The 20,041-nt window shown below is 48.8% G+C and overlaps 1 protein-coding gene and 1 long non-coding RNA gene across 3 annotated transcripts; one reads left to right on the top strand and one right to left on the bottom strand.

The window, feature by feature from the left end:
* Positions 1-2,076: 2,076 nt before the first annotated feature.
* On the bottom strand, positions 2,077-6,553 carry Prok1 (prokineticin 1). The gene is made up of 3 exons (XM_052179497.1): positions 6,482-6,553; positions 4,083-4,208; positions 2,077-2,196 (listed from the first exon to the last, which is right to left on the bottom strand). Exons 1-3 carry the CDS (start codon positions 6,551-6,553, stop codon positions 2,077-2,079), a joined length of 318 nt encoding a protein of 105 aa, XP_052035457.1.
* On the top strand, positions 4,140-13,341 carry LOC127682831 (uncharacterized). 2 transcript variants are annotated; one of them, XR_007977433.1, is made up of 3 exons: positions 4,140-4,410; positions 6,726-6,879; positions 11,309-13,341. It is a non-coding gene; the product is annotated as an uncharacterized LOC127682831 (long non-coding RNA). The 2 variants fall into 2 exon arrangements; XR_007977434.1 differs by lacking the exon at positions 11,309-13,341 and adding an exon at positions 8,733-8,975.
* Positions 13,342-20,041: the final 6,700 nt, after the last annotated feature.

Genomic DNA, 20,041 nt, shown 5'->3' with positions numbered 1-20,041 from the left:
TTCTAGAATATATTCTTCTCAGGTGCATATTATCCCTATAGGTGCTTTTTATATCCATATTTCTGAAGAGCATATTCCTGAATATAAGTACTACTCATGAATATATTTTCTAAGTCTCCTAACCTCTCCCCTTTCCTATCATTTGCCACAGCAGAGAAGTAAGGCAGACTCATTACACAGTCCTCAAAATTATGACATTAAAAACGAAAATGAGTACAGTCACATTAAATCGTTGGTTCACCCTATAGTTCTGTGGGTGGCCTGCCCTGAGGCTAGGATGGACGGGCAGCATGCCAGTGTGCTGGGGAGTACCACAGGCTACCTCAGTGTCTATTCTATGGAGCACTGGGGCACTGGCTGTAGCCCACTGCACTCAGGGGTGCTCTCTGTGCTGGGAGGGACCAATCTGGAGGTCAGGGCCCCAGGGCAGTTAGTGGACCATGGAGATCTGTCAGACAAGGAAGACCACAGGCCCACAGACTTAGAAAGGAACTTTACACCTAGGACCCAGGCCTGCAGCCTAGAAGGAAAGAGACTGCAGGCTGCATTTAGGGAAGAGCTGCACTGGTCAGCAGAACAGGTGACAGTGTCTATCTAAGGGACAAATGCACAGAAAGGTCCCTGTGCCAATGCCCAGGCTCATGGATCCTGAATTAAGGACCCAGCAGAGGCTGGTAGAGGGCAGGAACCTGGGGCCTCAGAAACCTCAATGAACTCTCCTTAAGGCTCCTGAGGACCAAAGTGGTGTAACACACTGTCCTTTCACATTTTACGTCAGTGTTCGTTTGTTTGTTCATTTGTTTATTTGCTTGCTTGCTTTGGATCGCCGTCAATGCGGCCCAAGACAGAATTGTAAGCTTACTGAAAAGGGGATTTTGTGGTTGCAACTCAATTGCTCCTGTCTGAACTTTGTAGATGACAACTTTGTTGTTGAACACCCTGTGTCTAGAATAAGAATAGGGATGGGAAGAGCCAACTGTGCCAGCAACCTGCGTGTGGAGAGAGCTCCCAGGCCTGGCTCAGGCTCTGGATCCTGCCAGCTCTGGGCTGACAAAAATTACTATCACACGGCACATGTGTGGCCTGCGGGGCGACTCTGATGTAAACCGGAAGGGACTGACTTTCAGCCCTGAGAATTGTAGTGACCCTGCCCTGCATCTCCTCTGCAGAGTTTCCGCACCCTCCCATCCTTCCCAGAGCACACTTACCCCGGGGCCCCCTGAGCTGCCTCTCACCCCAAACTCAAAGAAGCTCTGAAATCCTCTTGTTTTACAATGGTGCCCTAAGGAGTGCTGACTGTACAGGCTGGTTTTGTGTGTCAACTTGACACAGGCTGGAGTTATCACAGAGAAAGGAGCTTCAGTTGAGGAAGTGCCTCCATGAGATCCTAAGGTATTTTCTCAATTAGTGATCAAGGGGGAAGGGCCCCTTGTGGGTGGTGCCATCTTTGGGCTGGTGCTCTTGGGTTCTATAAGAGAGCAGGCTGAGCAAGCCAAGGGAAGCAAGCCAGTAAGCAGCATCCCTCCATGGCCTCTGCATCAGCTCCTGCTTCCTGACCTGCTTGAGTTCCAGTCCTGACTTCCTTTAGTGATGAACTGCAATGTGGAAATGTAAGCTCAATAAACCCTTTCCTCCCAAATTTGCTTCTTGGTCATGATGTTTGTGCAGGAATAGAAGCCCTGACTAAGACGGTGACTTTGGACTTACAGTCCTAAAATAAGGAACTAGTCAATAAAAGAAAAGTCGGGGGGAAAGGTTGATCACAGGTCCTGTGAGCTGGTGATGCACCCACGGGTGGGTGTCCAGGAGGGTGTGGTTTAGGACAGAGGGCACATGCAGGAAGAGACACTGAGGAGCGTCCCAATGTCACAACTTCAGGCAGTCTGAGCCAGGAAGTCCAGGCTGTTCACAAACTCCTCTATGTCGCCTGGCGGACTATGGGGGGTGGGGGGCGGGGAAGGTCTGCTTGTCTGCACATACACAGACATGATGGGGAGTGGAGAAGTTGCAGGGAACTAAGTCACACAGATAGGAAGGGAGGTCACCCGGTAGGGATCCAGACAGAGTCCAGACAAACTAAAAGTTGACATTCTTCAAGTCCCGGGAGCAGCGGTACCTGCCGTCCGGAAACCTGGAGCACAGCAGTCTGGGTGAGCAAGGGCAGGTATGGTGTTGGCGTTTCCTAAAGAAGGGGATCTGAGAGAGAAGGGGGTAGTGCGTTAGTCACAGGAAAGGCCTGCAAATGTCCCCTGTCCACCAACAATAATGGGGACTGTATTCACCTTGACTCAATGATATGTCCACGTCACACAGGTGGTTTGTGGAGGAGCCAGGATTTGAACACAAGGCTAAAGCCCCACCCTCAGAATGTCTGTGGGCCTGTGTGCATGCTCTCGCACGCGTGCAGACACCTCCCGCCCCTGCTGAGTGAACCCCTCTGCTTACCCTGGAGTGTCCTCAGCTCTGTGGTCAGGTTCTTAGGTAGAGCTGTGAAGTGACAAATACCCCCTCTATCCACCAGTTCACATCAAAGAGCACTGCTGAACACACAAGGTTTCCTCAAGTTTTGAAAAGTTATTTTTTTAATATACGTGTTGTCATATGTGTGTGAAGGCATAGTGGGGTGTGCAGGCCTGTGGGGATCATAGGACAGCTTGTGAAGACGGTTCCTTGGCATGTATGTGTCCCAGGGATCGACCTCAGGTCGTCATGTTGTCATAGGAAGTCCCTTTACCTGCTCTGTCACATCACCAGTCCCCAGTGGGGTTTAAATAGAGCAATAAGGAGACTAGGTCCAGCACCAGAGTACATGGGTTCAAATCCCAGACCTGCTGTTTACCAGACTTGTGATAACTGACTACCTATTTTCCCTCACCATGTTTTGACTTTATCATCTTTAAAATGGGCTAATAGCACCTACCACATGTGGCTGGGACTATATATTAACTGAAAACTCATTGTGGAAAAAAGGCGTGTAAGAAGCACCCAGCGTTCGTTTTTTATTAATGCTGCTGTCCCTGTGGGGACTCCGATTCATGCTGAACCGTCTCCCACAGCCCAAGGCAATGAGGATGAAGCAATGACTCAGCTTGCAGCTTCCTGAGCTTAAAACAAATCAATGGCTGGAGGGGCATTGGGAGAGGGGTTGCTGGAAAATTCTCTGACCCCAGAGGAGCACTGCAGCCAAGCCAGCACAAGCTTGAAAGACCGCTAAGGGGAACCGAATGTGGCTGTAGGCCCTGCCCACAAGGTTCCCGCCCCATAGTGGCCGCATACTCCAAAGGCTACAGGCCGTGGCTATGTCATCTAGCCCTACCAAGGGCAAGACCCTCTTGGCTGTCCTGTGCCCTCGGGACTAGAAACAGGCCAAGAGCTAGCTGCCTGTGGCGTAGAAGAGGGAGTCCCTCTTACAGTGTATGTTGCTCTAGCTACAGCTTTGTATAGGAAGCCATTTTGTGTGCTTGAAGAGACCTCATTCCTAAAAGCAAAGGAATTCGCTTTGGGGACAGCTAACCTGCTCCCTTTGGTGTATTGTGCAGACACATTGAACACAACAGATAAAGATCTGAGAGTGGCCAGTCTGAAGGACCAGCAGCCTGTCTGATTGATATTGCCATTCTAATACCATTGCCATCAAAACCAAGGAGGCAGTACCCCCACTCCAATGAGCTAGGACCATGGTTGACTTCAGAGAACTCAGTTCTAGTCCCAGTTGTGTGGACTGTGCCTGGAGCGAGCCACGTGATCTGACATTCCTCAGTTTGCTAACAAAAGCTGGGAATACTTTAAAAGTCAAATTATGACCGTGTTCCTGCAGCCTGTCTAGAAGGGTGCAGGTGGTTGGTGTCAGCACCGGAACCGGTATCCAAACAACATCCGCAGGTCTATGTGAGGCAGCCGCCTGGAGCTGCTTGCTGGCCTTCCTTCATCAGAGGCCAGATCCACTGTGGAGGAAGCAGTTTTAACCTTCCCCGTTTCGCCCTCAGAAGCTGCAGACTCCTGGCTCTACACTGGCCCCAGGATCCCTGTCTGCTGAGCCCACGCCCATTCACACGCAGGCCCATCGAATGCCAGCACAGTACCTTGTGGCTTCCTGGGTGGCACTCCTCTCCTTCCCGCCCCAGGGGGGTACACAACCGCAGGCCCCGCAGCCACAGGCTGATAGCACAGCAGGTGCCGGCCCCACACTGGATGTCTCGTTCACAGGCCTACCGGAGAGAAAGGGCCAACCCGTTAGTGTCACCCAAAGGAAGAATCCGATCCGGATCAGGATCCGAAGGGGGCGACTACGCGCCTCAGATCAACAGGACACCTTGGCCTGTGTCTAATGCCACTGCTTGTCTCTTGGGAGGGACACTCGGACTCAGCAGAGTACCAGACTTCAGTCTGGGGAACCCTTCCTGCTCAGTGGTGAGGCAGTCCCTGTGCCTGTTCCCCGGGAGACCCTGTGTTGGAAGGCATAGCTTTTCTAATCCCAATTGACACTGGTAGAATGTGATGAATTAGAACTCTGTGGTGACGGAGGGAGGCTCCTTCGTGGTCCAAGCCCCTGGTTGTTCGCTGCTGAACTTTTATTGTCCTTTGTCCTCCAGCGTCCATTCCAAGCTGCCTCTCTGTGTGTCTCTCATCCGGTAACCCACAGAAGCCTGGTGGACAGTTATTCCCCGCCCCCACCCCTTCTCTGCTGTCCTCCCTGGATCCCTGACATGGATGCATCCTTCTAGGTTGGGCTTCTTGGACCTACTGGGTTACCAGGTCATGGAAGAAAGTTTCAAACAAGCTAACTTTGCGCTGAAGCCAGGGTCAGGAAAGCAAGTAGGGCCTCATGAAGAACCTGTGGACCTGGCCACTACCCAGAGGCCGAGTGGCTTCAGAGCTGAGTTTTTATTGGTTATTCTCCAGTAGCAGGCCACAGAAGACCTTCAGGCTGCCAGCACGGGACGTGACAGGGCCTGGAAGCTCCAACCTTTCTATCTGAAAGGATGAGGAAGGAAGCAGAAACCAAATCTTTTCATCACCCAGAGAAGGTGCAGGTGGCAGTCATTAGCAGCTAATCTCTAGCTCAGCAGGGCTGCTTCTCACGCCCAAGCCAGCCCCCTGAGAACGGTAGGGGGTAGGGGGGACGTGGGCCCCAGGTGGACTCTTCTCCCCGACAACGACAACGGTAGGCATGGCATGCTGGGAGGTTGGTCCCTACAGCTGGACTCTCACTAAGGAGCAATGGAAGGTGGAGAGGTCAGGAGGTGACTCCTGAGAGTCAGATGAGGAACATCAAAAGGATATGGGAAATGGAGGGCGGCTAGGCATGCCGGCCTCCCTTCCCCTCAGTCCACTGTTCTGCTGCTGCTCATCTAGTCATTCGCTTACCCCTGTGACTGACCTGACCTTCTGTCTCTGGATTCTTATTAACAGATGCCTCACCTCCCCTAGGCCTCTCTACCTGTTGCCACTCTGGAATAGATGTTGGCGCTGGCTTGGTGACACTGTGACATTGGGTGCTCTGAGTACCCCCATCCCTCACTGTGTGAGGCAATCCTAACTTCTCTCCTGGGTCTGAGCCCTGGTCTTCTTGACGGCTTTTGTCAGTCACTTGCCCTGTGTGTTACATTGAATGGAGTCTCTTTCCTTTGCAACCGAGGTTGTGAAAATTAAAATTTATCCAGTTCTGGGAACTGGCTGGCATCACTCCACACTTACCTTGGAGGAAGTTGAAATAAGAACTCTTCCTTTCTTCCTGACCTTTACCTGGTGAGCTCTTAGGAGAAGCACTGTGCTTTGGTTGGTAGTTAGCTCAGCCTATGACACAGCGTGTACCTACATGACAGGAGCACAGGTGCAGTAGGACATCTGAGAGGACGCCATGCTCTGAGTGATGTACTTGGTGCCCCTGGTCTGAGCCTCTGCTTCAAGGTTAACATGCTTGGGGTGCAGTCTGCCAATGGTGGTGCCACCCATCTCCCCCTGGGAGGCCACTAATGAGTGAAAGGGGGAGTTTAAGCATCCGTTCTAATAGCCAAAGTGGAACCGAGAAGGGACCCTGTGTGATGGCTGCCCTGAGGTCACAGCATGCTTGTGAGCTAGCACGGACAAGTGAATCAGACACAGATGAAAACCGAGGTGCACACAGGACAAATGGGGCTGAGGAAGGGGCACAATCTGACCTGTAAAGAAATTTCCTATGGTGCACACCAAAGAATCTCCATTTTACTAAAGACTCAATGTCAAAATCCCAGTGCCCTCCTAATGTATTAAAAATGGTATTCTATTTACCCACAACTTCTCAAAGGCCAACTCTGCCTGCCAGAGTGAGGTCTAGCCATCCGAAGTCACAGGCAACCCCACTCCCAGGCAGTGACTGCCTCCAAAGTCCCTTTGCTTTAGATGATTTGGAGCAGAGCCTTTGCAGTTCTCTGTACACGCTCTACGCAGAACCCCGATCTTGGCCCCCAAGCCAGGTCCATGGAGAATGCTTGAAACTTACCCCTGTGATCACCGCACAGTCGGACACAGTTGCTAGGAGGAGCATGATGAAGACTTGCACAACTACTCTCATGATCACTTGGGGCGAAGACAAACACTGTCCGCTCTGGTGCCGCGCACGGCCTCCTGCACCGCCTTGCACTAGACAAGCTGAGAAGGCCGAGCTGTCCTGCCCTATCTCCTTCGGATTTATATAGTCGGATCCAGGGCTGCCTCTAACTGCCTCATCTCTCTCGTCCTCCCAGCACCGGCATTATTCAGATGAGCTCAGAGGCGGAAGATGAGACCTGAATCTCCAACAGCATCCCATCACCGTCAGAACGGATACAAATGGATGCATCGGGGACCTTGACAGTTGCTCTAACTCTTCCAAGAGCACCACACTTCAAACAGTTGTGTGTGAGTCACTTGATATCCGTTTCTGTCTCTCCATCATTCTTTGCTGCTTGGGCCAGGAGGATGGCTTTAGTGATGAATTAAGAGATTTGCAACATTGATTTTCTTTCCTTACCCACACTGAGCCATGCAGCCCACAGAAGTGCTTAAACTCTCATACTTAAGCTATCAAGCGTTATGTGAGCATTTACCCTGGATTCAACACAGAGGTAGTTGAGAAGACAGAGGGTGAGGTGGTGTAGGTTGCTGAACTTTGAAAGGTTAAAATTCCCAATATGGAGACAGAAACTGCATCTGTGGTGTCGATGCTTCTCACAGATACACAGGTGGGGCTGCTCTCTCATAAGCCCTGGACAGACACCTGTGTGCTGGTTAATCTTTGATGTCTAATTGATTGGATTCAGAATCACTATGGTAACACACCTCTGGGTATGCCTATGAGGGTATTTCCAGCAAAAAGAAAGTGAGGCAGAAAGATCTACCGTGACTGTGAGCTCTATCCCCTGAGCTACGGGCTCAGACTAATGAAACAGTGACCCGGCACCAGCAGTCAGTCATCTGCCCACAGTGACCGGGCACCAGCAGTCAGTCATCTGCCCATACCCCTGGCTACAGATGCCGTGCTACTTGCCAAGCCCTGTTCCTGCCACCTTGACCTCCCTGTCGTGATGGGCTGGACACTCAATCTCTGAGCCAAAATTAAGCCTTTGACAGCCATGACAAGGTACCTAATACAAGCAGGAAATGCCCCTTGACTGTTTACCTGGAGGAGGACCTGGAGATAAGAAAGCGCCCGGGTTCCACCCTGGCAGCACCTGTAGAGAAGTGAACTCAGGCCACACTGGCCATGAGGGTGGCCTTATGTTCAAGTTCAGATAGCTGATGGGAAGGGGACCCTGCGCATAGCCCTTCTTGTTGGAGGGAAGCCCTCCAGCTTTCGCTACTACAGACAAACCAGAGAGGCACACCAGTGGATCCCTTACTGGGCCATCGTCTTCTCTCCACATAATAAGAGCTAGTGTTTTCCAGGGAGTGTTTGTTTGTATGTTAATGTGGGGTAAGCATCTCTGGCCCAAAAATCTAATATTTAGATGTCTCCAAAATAGAGAACTTTCTGACATAATGTGACCCACTCAAAATTCTACACCTTATAACCTTGTTGCACGCACAAAACTATTTAAAATACTATAGGAAATTGCCTTTAGGTATGTGTGTAAGGTGATCATGAAACAGACAGAATTCAAGTTTAGACTCAAGCCCCACCTAAGATATACCATTGTGTATATGCAAATATTCAGATCTGCGGTGGGAGTGGGGGGGACCCTCAAACCTGGGACACCCAAGGATTTCAGAGACAAGGTACTCAATCTGCAGTATTACATGGACAGTTGTTTTCCACTGTCAGAGATTTGGGAAACACCGAGTGCACCAACCTGGCGAGTTTCTTTCTGTAGAACTCTCCGGGGTCTGTCATGGTGGCACAGGAAGCGGCCTGTGGTACTCCTCAAACAGACTAGCCCACAATGCCATTTCCTCAAGGCATTTTGTGGAAATAGGGTTCTCACATGCAAACGTCAGCAGGCATCCATAAACAGTGAGAGAAAGATCCCAGTGGGGCTGGACCTCGTGGCTGCGAGCCAGAGCCCCACAGACAGACACACTGACTGTTGAACCAAGCTACTTGCTGGAGTCATGACTTTGAGAGCATCACTAATCCTCAGAGCCCGTTTTCTAAGGGCTTGTTCTCACCACCCTCCCTGGTTCCTTCCCAGAACACACAATTACCACGAGGAAACTGTAACCAGGAAATCTTATAAAGCAGCAGCACTGGCTGAAAGCATTTTTCTTCCTCTTAGATGGCAGTGCTTGAAGAAAAGCCAGCTTAACTAGCTGGGCGTGAGTGACAGCTGGTGACTGGCACTCCCAGAAGAGACCCTGGCAGCTTATGGGCTGGCATTGCTCCGTTCTTCAGAAATTCAATTAGGCAAGCATTCACTGAGACCCTCCCCTGTGTCAGGACCAGGAGCTGCTGGGCACAGGATCAAATGCACCAAGAGTAAACCCTCTTGGCACGATCAGGGTGGCTCTGTGGACAATGGGACGTGCTATGTATAAAAATATGGGTTCCCTTCTGAGAGAAGCAAGCCAAGCACCTGGAGAAGGTGTGCAGGACAAACCGTTAGCAGATCTCTTCACTTCTGCAGACATGGTAGGAGCTTGTGGGCAGCAGACAACATACAGAAGAGGACTTGTGGGAGAAAGCCATTTGTACATGTGCAGATCGAAGAGGGGTGGAGGGAGGGGAGAGGAGGGGGGAGGGAGGGAAGGAGAGAGAGAGAGAGAGAGAGAGAGAGAGAGAGAGAGAGAGAGAGAGAGAGAGAGAGAGAGAGAGAGAATATGAGTGTGTGGTGTACCTGGTGCATGTCTGGCCACAGGATTGGCAAGAATAAACCCTGACTTGGTTTAGGCTCCTGAGATGGTCTGGAGGTCATAGTCACTGGTTTTCCAAAACAATGAGTCTTCCTTCATGGGCCTTGCTTCTTCAGCCTGAACTGGGCCCTGTCTTGCATAACATGTCTTACAATGTATCACCTCTGTTATTGGTTCCTTATAGTGAGGTGGCTGTGATACATTTTAGAAAAGAAGATAAGACATTAGCAACAATGTGGGGCAGTGTGGCACATGCCTTCAATTTCAGCACTTGGGAGGCAGAGGCAGGTGGATTTCTGAGTTAGAGGCCAGCCTGGTCTACAGAGTGAGTTCCAGGACAGCCAGGGCTACACAGAGAAACCCTGTCTCGAAAAACAAAACATACAAACAAAAAACAAACAAACAAAAAACAGAAAAAGAAAGAAATTAACAACAGAATAAAGGGAACTCCAGCATCCAGCCTTGAGTTCTTAACCTGGAGCAGTTGTCCCCTAATTCCTTATGATGAACTTCAGAAAAGAGGGAAAAAAGGTGTTTATTTTCACTAACTTCTAACTGAATTTTTATGGGGTTTTTTTCCATTTTAATTTTAGGCTAAAACCTACAAAATGATTCATAGAATCTATGATTTTATCACCGAGGAAAAATACAATGATTTTAATAGCATTACTACTGCTACTAACAACTCAAATATCCCTTCTGCCCATCACTACATGGAAATTGTGGTGTCTGTCAGACCATTTCTAAGTTCCTGACACGTTAATAAAAAATCTTACCCACTGCCACATTACAAACATGTTTTAATAGATACTTTTGATAACTGTATTTCAATATAACTGAATTCCTTTTTAATATTACTTTGTACATCTAAAACCATTAAACCAGAACAGGCCATAAGCTTTGACTCGTGGTACAAAATAGCAAGAACTCCTGAGGTAAACACTGTAAATTTAAAGAGAAGGAAAAAAGGACTTGGATTATTGTATATAGGATCATGAACTCAGGCTGGCCATCGGAGAGAATCTGGAACTACACAAGGAAGAAAATGTTAGGGGCTGGAGAGATGACTCAGCAGTTAAGAGCACTGACTGTTCTTCCAGAGGTCCTGAGTTCAATTCCCAGCAACCACATGGTGGCTCACAACCATCTGTAATGGGATCAGATGCCCTCCTCTGGTGTGACTGAAGACAGTTACAGCATACTCATAAAATAAACAAATAATTTTAAAAAAATACATTGTCAAGAAGAAAAGAAGTAATGGGAGGCAGGTGGGGGGAGCCAGTTATTTCCAAAAAGGAACCAGACAGAGACCAGACAGAATAGGGACTGAGAGTTGCCGGGTATCTTAATAAGACCTACAGCTACAACAAAATACCTCTGACTGTGTGGTCAATAGACAACAGAAAGCTACTGCTCATAATCATGGACTCTAGGGAGCTCAAAATCGGGGTGCTGGCAAATCCAGTGCCAAGTGAGGGCCCACTCAGTGCCAAGTGAGGGCCCACTCAGCTTCACGGCCCCTCCCTCCTCACTGCAAGCTGTCCAGCATCTTTCTAAGGACATGAACCCATTTCTGAAGGCTCCATCCTCCTAACTAAATCACTACCCAAAGGATCCATGTCTCTAGCCTCTCCCGTCGAGGATTTGGTTCCAACATAAGATTTAGAGAAAACACAAACTTTGAGACTGTGATAGGATATAGCATCTACATGGAGAGGCCTTGAAAAATACGAGTCAGGTAGATCCAGCCCTGGTCCCTGAGCTCCCCAGCCTTTGTACAACTCATGGTCCCATAATCTTATCTTTAGCACTCCCTAGATTTCAAAAAAACTAGGGATCAAGTACCCTTTAGTCCTTAGAACCAGAGTCCCCACCCATGTAATTTTCACACCACAAACTATCTGAGCTTCAAAATAACTGCAAGTCTTTTTTATTCTACAACTGAAATAGGTAAAGAGGAGACAGAATTGCAGTAGTATTAAAGAGCATCAATTTCCTACAGATGAGAAATCTAGCAACCTGGACTGCCTCCTGCTTGTCACCACCTAGCAACCTGGACTGCCTCCTAGCAACCTGGACTGCCTCCTAGCAACCTGGACTGCCTCCTGCTTGTCACCACCTAGCAACCTGGACTGCTTCCTGGCAACCTGGACTGCCTCCTAGCAACCTAGACTGCCTCCTGCTTGTCCCCACCCAGCCCACACCTCAGGAGCAGACCATGCAACTCTTCCTGAGCCAGTGGGTGCTGTGTGGTTTCTGTCCTGTTCCTGGCACTTCTTCCTTGTATCTTTGCTCAATGGATTTCTAGACAGAACAGGCTCTGCTTCCCCTTCCCATTCTCTCCTGGACCTATGCCAGCCTTCTTGCTCCCATCACCCAGACAGCTGCCTGCGTCACCCTTCACCTTGTTAATGCCTAAAGTACCATCTTCACCATCTCCTCCCTTGCTCTGCCTCTTGTGCCCTCGACATGAGTGCCTCCTCTCTCCTCTCACACTAGCATTTCCTCTAGGTTCCCTGGTTCTCTCTGAACTCTCCTATGCTTCCTTCCACCCATTAAATGACTTTCCTGAGGTTGCAAATTCATCCCAAAGCACCACAGCCCCCATCGTGCTAATGATCTCAAGTCTGTGTTCCTAGGCACTTGGCCAGCAGCCTCTTGGACATCGCCCCGTGTTGGTACCTCTCTGACACCTCTAATAAACCCCTGTCCCCTGGCACCTCTTTCCATCTGCCCTCCTAAGCGCATTCTCAGGGCTCATAATTGTGAATAACAGAACACAGCCTGGCTTGTTTAAATGGAGAGGAAGTTTAATGAGGCCCTTAAGAAACTCATTGAATTGCTGGGTGTCTTGAGAAACAGGATGGAGCTCCGTGTCCAAGAACAAAGCCCAGAATCAGAGCACAGAGCTTCCCAATGAGGATCACGCCTTCTGAAGTCAGATCTCTGTGGACAGCCAGGCCAAGGGCTTTTCCCTAAGTGTTGCTCCATTCTTGTGGAAAGCTCTTAAGTATACAATGTAACTGTGTAACTACAACAATGTAACTAGTTCTCAGCCCTGCCTCTGCAAGGCCAGACTCCCAGATGCAGACAGAAAGTTCTCAGGCAAATGCCAGCCCTGTTTGCCAGGTGCCACGTCTCATCTGCTTGATTAGCGTCCCACAGACGCTGGCAGGTGGATTTCCTAGACTCCTGAATTTCCCTGCAGCCCTTAGTCACTGAGCTCATCACGTGACCGCCACGGCCTCTTCATTTTCCATCTTCACTGCTGCCAAGGGGTGGTCCCCAATTGGACCACCCCTCAGTCTAGATCCTCTGCCATCCATCCTCCTAGAAGCCTGGAGATCTGTCCTCACCTCCCTGAAGGCAGATGTCTCATGGACTCCCCACTGACCTCGATATCAACCCCAGGTCCTGAGCACATGCCCCCAAATCAAGCCTCTGGTTTTGAGCTACATGGCCAGAATATCCTTTCGGCTTTATCTCTTTCTACCATAACATTCACCTTTCAACAAGATGAAACTTCTTCAGCTCCTCGCTGGACCGTCCTAACATCCCTGATCTTTCCATATCCTGTTCCCCAACTCCAATGCTGACCAGGATTCAAGCACCAAGTTTCTGTCTTGGTCCAGCCCCTTACTGGTGGTGTGAATGTAAACAAGTCATCTTTTCTCTCTATAAACAGCCCTAGCTCCCCCAAAGTGTTGGACACTGCAGTGACTGAATGGGTAGTTTTCAAAAAAGGTAGGTCCTTATGTCATTTCAAACTGTGAATATTTTTTTAACTAATTCCTTTTTAAAAGGCAAAGTCTTTAGCCCTGGCTGTCCTGGAACTCACTATGTTGACCACACTGCCTTCAGACTCACAGAGATCTGCCTGCCTCTGTTTCCCAAGGCCTGGGATTAAAGGCATGAGCCACCAAGCCCAGTTTAATTTAAATTGTATGTGTGTAGGTATTGTGCCTGCATGCATATCTGTGTGTCACATGTATAGAGTACCCATGGAGACCAAAAGAATGTGTTAGATTTCATAGATCCCCTACAACTGGAGTTATAGGCTATTGTTTACTGTCATGTGAATGCTGTGAATCAAACCCAGATTTTCTGCAAGAGGAGAATATGATCTTAATCGCTGAGCCACCTCTGTTTCTACACACACACCTCAACCAGTGTATCTGACCATCTCTGAAAGTAGTGTTGAGAATCTAGAGAGGCAACACAGTCTAGTGGTCTGAGTTTGATCTCTAGAACTCACAATGGAACAAAAGAACCTACTTCTCAAGAGTTGTCTTCACACACACACACACACACACACACACACACACTACAAAAATACAAATAGTTAGATAATTGTTTTTTTAAGATTTGTTTTAAAGATTTTGTTTATTTATTTATTTATTTATTATGATGAGTACACTGTAACTGTCTTCAGACACACCAGAAGAGGGCATCAGATTCCATTACAGATGGTTTTGAGTCACCATGTGGTTGCTAAGAATTCAACTCAGGACCTCTGGAAGAGCAGTCAGTGCTCTTAACCACTGAGACATCTCTCCAGCCCCCTTTTTAAAGATTTATCTAATGTATATGAATACACTGTAGCTTTCTTCAGATATACCAGAAGAGGGCATTGGATCCCATCACAGATGGTTGTGAGCTACCATGTGGTTGGTAGGAATCGAACTCAGGACCTCTGGAAGGGCATCCAATGCTCTTAACCACTGAGCCATCTCTCTGGCCCACAAATAGTGTTTTAAAGCAGGGTTTGGGGCTAAGGAAATGACGCAGTAGATAATGAACTTTCCACAGCAACAGAACACGTGAATTCAGATCACTTGCTCCAGTGTTTTTAAATGGGCTCAGAGCACACCTGCAACCCCAGAAGTGCGAAGGCACAAACAGGAGGATCCCTGTGGTTTGCTGGCTGGCCAGCCTAGCCAAAGTGACAAGCTCACACTCCAGGGACTCTCTCCCAAAAAGTGTGATAGAGAGTAATTGACCCGTGGGCCTCCCCATGCATGTCCACATGTGTGCTAGCATGTTCTCTCTCTCTCTCCCTCTCTCTCTCTCTCTCTCTCTCTCTCTCTCTCTCTCTCTCTCTCTCTCACACACACACACACACACACACATACACACATGCACATGCACATCTCAATAGTGGCCAAGAATTCTTGTTGACCACAAGAGAACTTCAGTCAGTCTCCAATGACTCCAATAACTCTCAGCCTAGTGGGAAGATACTTAACACTAGAGGCCAAAGAAGAAAAGCAGTTGGGAAATATTTCCACCTTTTAGTGCTGCCTGAGAGAACCCACGTCAGGACTCCTAGGCAGGCTTACCTGGTACTGCTTCTGTACAGCTAGAACTTGGACCAAAGAAAACAAGTGTAAGGAGGGCTCAGAATGTCCCCCCAGAGGTGTGAGCCATGATCCCTGTCCCTGGATTTGTGTTGTTTGTGGCCCTTGGTTTCCATCACATCAGCATGAACTCTCATCTCCAAATCCCAAAATGCTTCAGCCAGAAGAAGCTTCGAGATCACCATATAGTGTCCTCAGCTTGAAGGAAGCAGAACGCTCACTCACTTGGCTGCACAGTGAACACCACAGCAGGACTCAGGAGGCTGGGTACTGTGGGGACCACCCTTCCCTCATAGCAGGGACCCTCCTGTGTTAAACTAGGGCTGGTGTAGCTTATCCTGTTCACCCAGGACAGGTCATAAGCAAAGCTGACAGAGACAGACAAGCAGGCAGGCAGACAGACAGACAGACAGACAGACAGACAGACAGAGAAGTACTCCCTGTGTAGCTTCTGGCAACTTGATTAAATGTGATCTAGCTACTAATCCCTCTGTTCTGTCCTTAAGTGGGGAAACTGGGCGGCCAGAAACCATAGCTAATTTTCAGAGGCTCCCCTGGGTTGATTCACTGTGGTACAGTGTGGAAACCAGTTCTTTTCCCAGGAGGGAGGTTAGCAGCTATTCAAATTCCTTCAGAAAAGCTTTCTTCTTAGACAGCCTGTAAAGGAGATGGCTTTTACTGCCCTTCCACTGGTCGGGCCTGGCTTTCTTGTCCTTTGTTTAACAGCATCCTAGAGGGAAGGGAGGATGAACACAGATACCCTTGGGGTCTGGGTTGGTTTCCTCTGTTTGTCATAATAATTTAATGACTTAAGAGGCAGAACTCTATTTTTTTTTCTTTTTGGTGTTTGGTTGGTTAGTTTTGTTTTTAGATGAGTTTCTGCATGTGGCCCTGACTGGCCTAGAACTCAGAAAGATCTGCCTGCCTCTGCCTCTTCCTCTGCCTCTGCCTCTGCCTCTGCCTCTGCCTCTGCCTCTGCCTCTGCCTCTGCCTCTGCCTCTGCCTCTGCCTCTGCCTCTGCCTCTGCCTCTGCCTCCCTAGTGCTAAGATTAAAGGTGTGTGTGTCACCACTGTTAGGCCATAAATTTATTCTTTATACAAGCCAAGAGGCCTGATATCTAAAATCAAGGTGGCCTACAGCCTCATGGGAAGAAGGTGTCCTTGCCGGCAACAACACCTGTAGCTCCTCACCTTTGCAGCAGCGTCTCTGTTACCTCAGTTCTGTCTTTCCCATGGGCCACTGCTCTGCTCTTTATCATAAGGGCACTTGCCATTGGATTTAGGATTCATTCATAATCCAGAGCTACCTTATGTCGGGATCCCATCTGTTTGTCTGTCCGCACCTTCAGCAGCTCTACGGCTGGGTGCAGTAGGGTCTTAACTAACTTAGCTAATCAGCATCCTGACATCTGTATCAGGTCCCTGCCACCACATGCGATAAGGTCTCTTTGACTGTGTGGCCTTTTAAAACTTTCTAGGAGCAGTTCTTTAACACACACATATATGCATGCATTCACATGTGACCACATGTGCATACAAACACACACATGTACGTACACATGCATATACACCATACATGTGCACATGCGGACACTCTCTCTCTCTCTCTCTCTCTCTCTCACACACACACACACACACACACACCATTTCTGCTCACTTAATGCCCCAGGCATCTCTGTGTTAGAGGAAATCAGCCTTCTCACTGGCCCAGCCTGCAAGTTCAGGAAGGAATCCCTACTCACCTGTGAGAGACACCACAGGAGTGGTGGGCGACCGAGAATGGAGAGCAATGCAGCAAGCTACAAAGTTTCTGACCTCTTCTCCTGAGGGTCCAGAAGGAATGCACCCCAACATCATGAAGAACACATTCCTTGTTGGCATTCCTACTCAGGTCCAGCCCCCATACAAAAGGGAAGGTGTTCCCAGAGGAAAGTGGGGCTGGCTGTCGCTCAGTCATTTTCGACTCTCCTGGTCATAAGTTACAACAGACACCCATAAGCGTCATCATGTTCACAGAGACTGCCAGAAAGAGTCCTGCCATCATGTATGTCCTTGTCACATGGAGTAGGCTCTGTTATTTCCTATTCTAGTCTAACCCAGTTCATCTTTTCACCCAGGACCCAGAAGGGCCACTGTATACAGGGGCCCATTCCCCACATCTCTCTTCCCAACAGACATCAGCATTTCCTTTGTCCAGTGCCACCTCTCCTCTAAGTAGTTTCCCCAAAGAGCTCATGAGCGTGACTGCATTCCCAGCACCAGTGCGGACTCTCGATCAAAGTCGATCAAGCACACATGGGCTGGGTTGGCCCAAGCGGCAGCAAGTGGAGAGTTTAAAGTCTGTGCTCAGGGTAGAGGCTTCTTCCCACGGTTGGATGAATCAGAGGAGGAAAATGGGAGGCCTTTCTCTTCCACGGCACCATGAGACATTAGAGGGTTAAAGCTATCTGGAGAGAATGTTTTAAGGAAAAGCACTGCTAAGGATAACAAAACAAAAAAGATGAAAACAATCAGGACTGGGTAGGTGGCTGGGTTGGTTGAGTGCTTCCCTCAAAGGCCAGAAGCCCTGAGTTCGATTCCCAGCACAGTTTGACTCTTGAGTCTCTTTTTCCCAGCAAGTGAGACTCCGGCCCTTCGCCTACCAATGGCTGTGCCCTGCCCCAGGCAGCAGGTTACAGACAAGGCTCTCTTTTTATGGTGTCTAAAGGAAGGTGGGGCTGGTTATGAAGGGGTGTCGTTGGGTGGCTGTCTATTCTGATGGCTAGATTAGGTCAGATACTCATTTCTCATCCTGATAGGCTATTCATAACTCATCCTACTTCTCACAGTGCATCTGGTTTTAATCATGTCCAGCTATGCACAGGCATGTGTGGCAAATAGGTGACTTTTTCTAAAAGTTCACTTGAAGGGCAGAATTTGCCCTACTGCAGCAGGCACCCCAAAGCATGAGGAACGGATTATTTGGAGATGTGAATGCGCATAGCCTGACACAGGTGGAGTTGGGGGTGGGTCCTGAGGTTCTCAGTCATTTGTTTGGGGAGAGGAATAAACACAGGTGAAGACTGCTAATTACACTACTGCAACAGAGGGTTGTACGTAGCCAGAACTAAATGGGATGCAAAGCTAAGCTAGCTCCCGTGCTTGCTAGCCTCAGTGGTGTTTGGCATGGGTCCAGCACTCTCTATTGACCCATAGAAGCTAAGATCAAGTGAGCACTTCTAAAACCAGAGCCAACACACTTTGATGGTCAGGAGAGAGCTTCCTGTGAGACTTTGGTTGAGGGAGGACAAATTCAGTAGGAAATTCATGGCTAGCAACAAAATGGGTGGTTGGAACAGAAATGTTTATCCAGGTGGAGATCTGGGCATCCAAGGGACTGTGCTCCCATGGCCTGGGGAAGAAACAACTTGGATCACTCTCTTAAGGCTGAAGCCCAGCCGCTAAAAGGGAAGAGAGTGTTCAGTGCCACCAAGGCGTACACTCGGACATTTAAAATGACGGGATATGAGGGGGGGGGGGTATGTGCAAATCCTAACAAACAAACCCCCTTGAAAATATAGGCTGACTTCCAAGAGGACCTGGATGGAGTGTAGCCCCAGAGGCACAAGGCTGATGGACTGGTCAAGTGAGGAAAGACCTGAGGCTGAGAAAGAGCAACAGAACCAGCAGGAGACTGATTCCCTGCCCCCTAGTCCAGCCCCGCCCTGGGTGATAGAGTTCCAGAACTCCCCTGCACAGTTACTCTCATGGGAAACTGTAATGGGTCCATTAAGTGGCAAGGAGACCTCACCTCGTTGGACACACACACACACACACATACACAAACGTACACACGCATGCATGCACATACACACACACACATATACATACATACATACACACACATACACACACATATACACATACACAAATGCATGCACACACACACACACACACACGCACGCACGTGCACACACACATACATACATACACACACATACACACACACACACATTCTGCACTAAAAATGCAAGGAAGTCAAGACTGCAGGAAGGCATTGTCCCCTATCCATGCACTCAGCCCAGCCTGGAGAATTTGTCCTCCCTCAACTTTCTCGGTAGGAGCTTCATCTCAGCTGGAGCCCTGGCTATCATAATGCCCAGAAATCGTTTCAGGTTGAACGCTGGAAGCCAGAGCACAAGAAGATACACTGGAAGCAAGAATTGGAATCATTCATACCTATATTCCTACCTCTATCCCTACCTATATTCATACCTATATTCATACCTATATTCATACCTATATTCATACCTATATTCATACCTATATTCATACCTATATTCATACCTATATTCATACCTATATTCATTGAGTGCCTACTGTTGCCTTCTACAACCTTCTCAGTAGCCTCTGTGAAATAGGTAGCCCCATGGAAAGCCGGGTTCAGGGTGGTTGAAAGAACACCAGCTTTGAAATCAGCATTTAGGTACAACTCCTGGTCCACTCTACCCAGCCCAGAAGGTAGGTGGATCAACAGACTCCTGTCCAGGAAATATATCTGTTGGAGTGACATCAAATCCCATGGTGAGCAGAAGGAATGTGTCATGGAAGAAGGTAACTCTAAAAACAATATGAACAGAGATCGCTCAGCAGGCACAGAAGAAATTGTCCCATCCAGAATCAAGGTGTCATAATTGTGGGGTGCAGGCCCAGCTCAGTGTGTGTCGTGGGCAATGCGGATGCAGCTTGGAAGTGAAAAATGGGGGCACAAGGCTGGAGGCTTGTACGCTGCACTGCAGGATGAAGAAACACTGGAAGCAATTAGTGTATTAAGAGACCGGGATGGTGAGATGGCCCGACAGGAAAAAGTGCTAGCTGCAAACCTGATAACCTTTGGATCCCGGGAACCCATAAGGTAGAAGGAGGGAAGCGACTCCCACAGGATGTCCTCTGACTTCCACATGGACATCCTTGCATCCGCACAGGTAAACACAGAGATAAAGAACTGCAGAAAACGTTAATTAAAAAAATATATCAAGAGACCTTCAGCCAGAAGATAGATGGATAGGGTCCAGCCTGGAGATTCTGGGCCAGCTGACATCCTTTTCCACAGACGGGGTGGAAATAGAGAGAGCCCAGACACGACAGAGTAGGACGAGGCTCTAATGGATGGACTTGGCTGGCATCCGGGTCCTAGAACAGGTGAGAAGGAGAAGAGTGTGCTTAGAGTTGGTCTGGGAACATTTTGCAGATGTGGATGCTATATTTGCCAATGTGACACATGCAGGAAGAGAATGTATCACTGGGTCCCAGCAGGAAACAGAGCCCAGCAGAGCTAACCTTCCTCATTGCTATGACAAAATACCTAAGAAGGGCTTGTTTCTGTCTCACATTTTGAG

The sequence above is a fragment of the Apodemus sylvaticus genome, chromosome 4, assembly GCF_947179515.1.
Source record: "Apodemus sylvaticus chromosome 4, mApoSyl1.1, whole genome shotgun sequence".
Taxonomy (NCBI): Eukaryota; Metazoa; Chordata; class Mammalia; order Rodentia; family Muridae; genus Apodemus; species Apodemus sylvaticus.
This window is presented reverse-complemented; position numbering and strand designations above follow the sequence as displayed.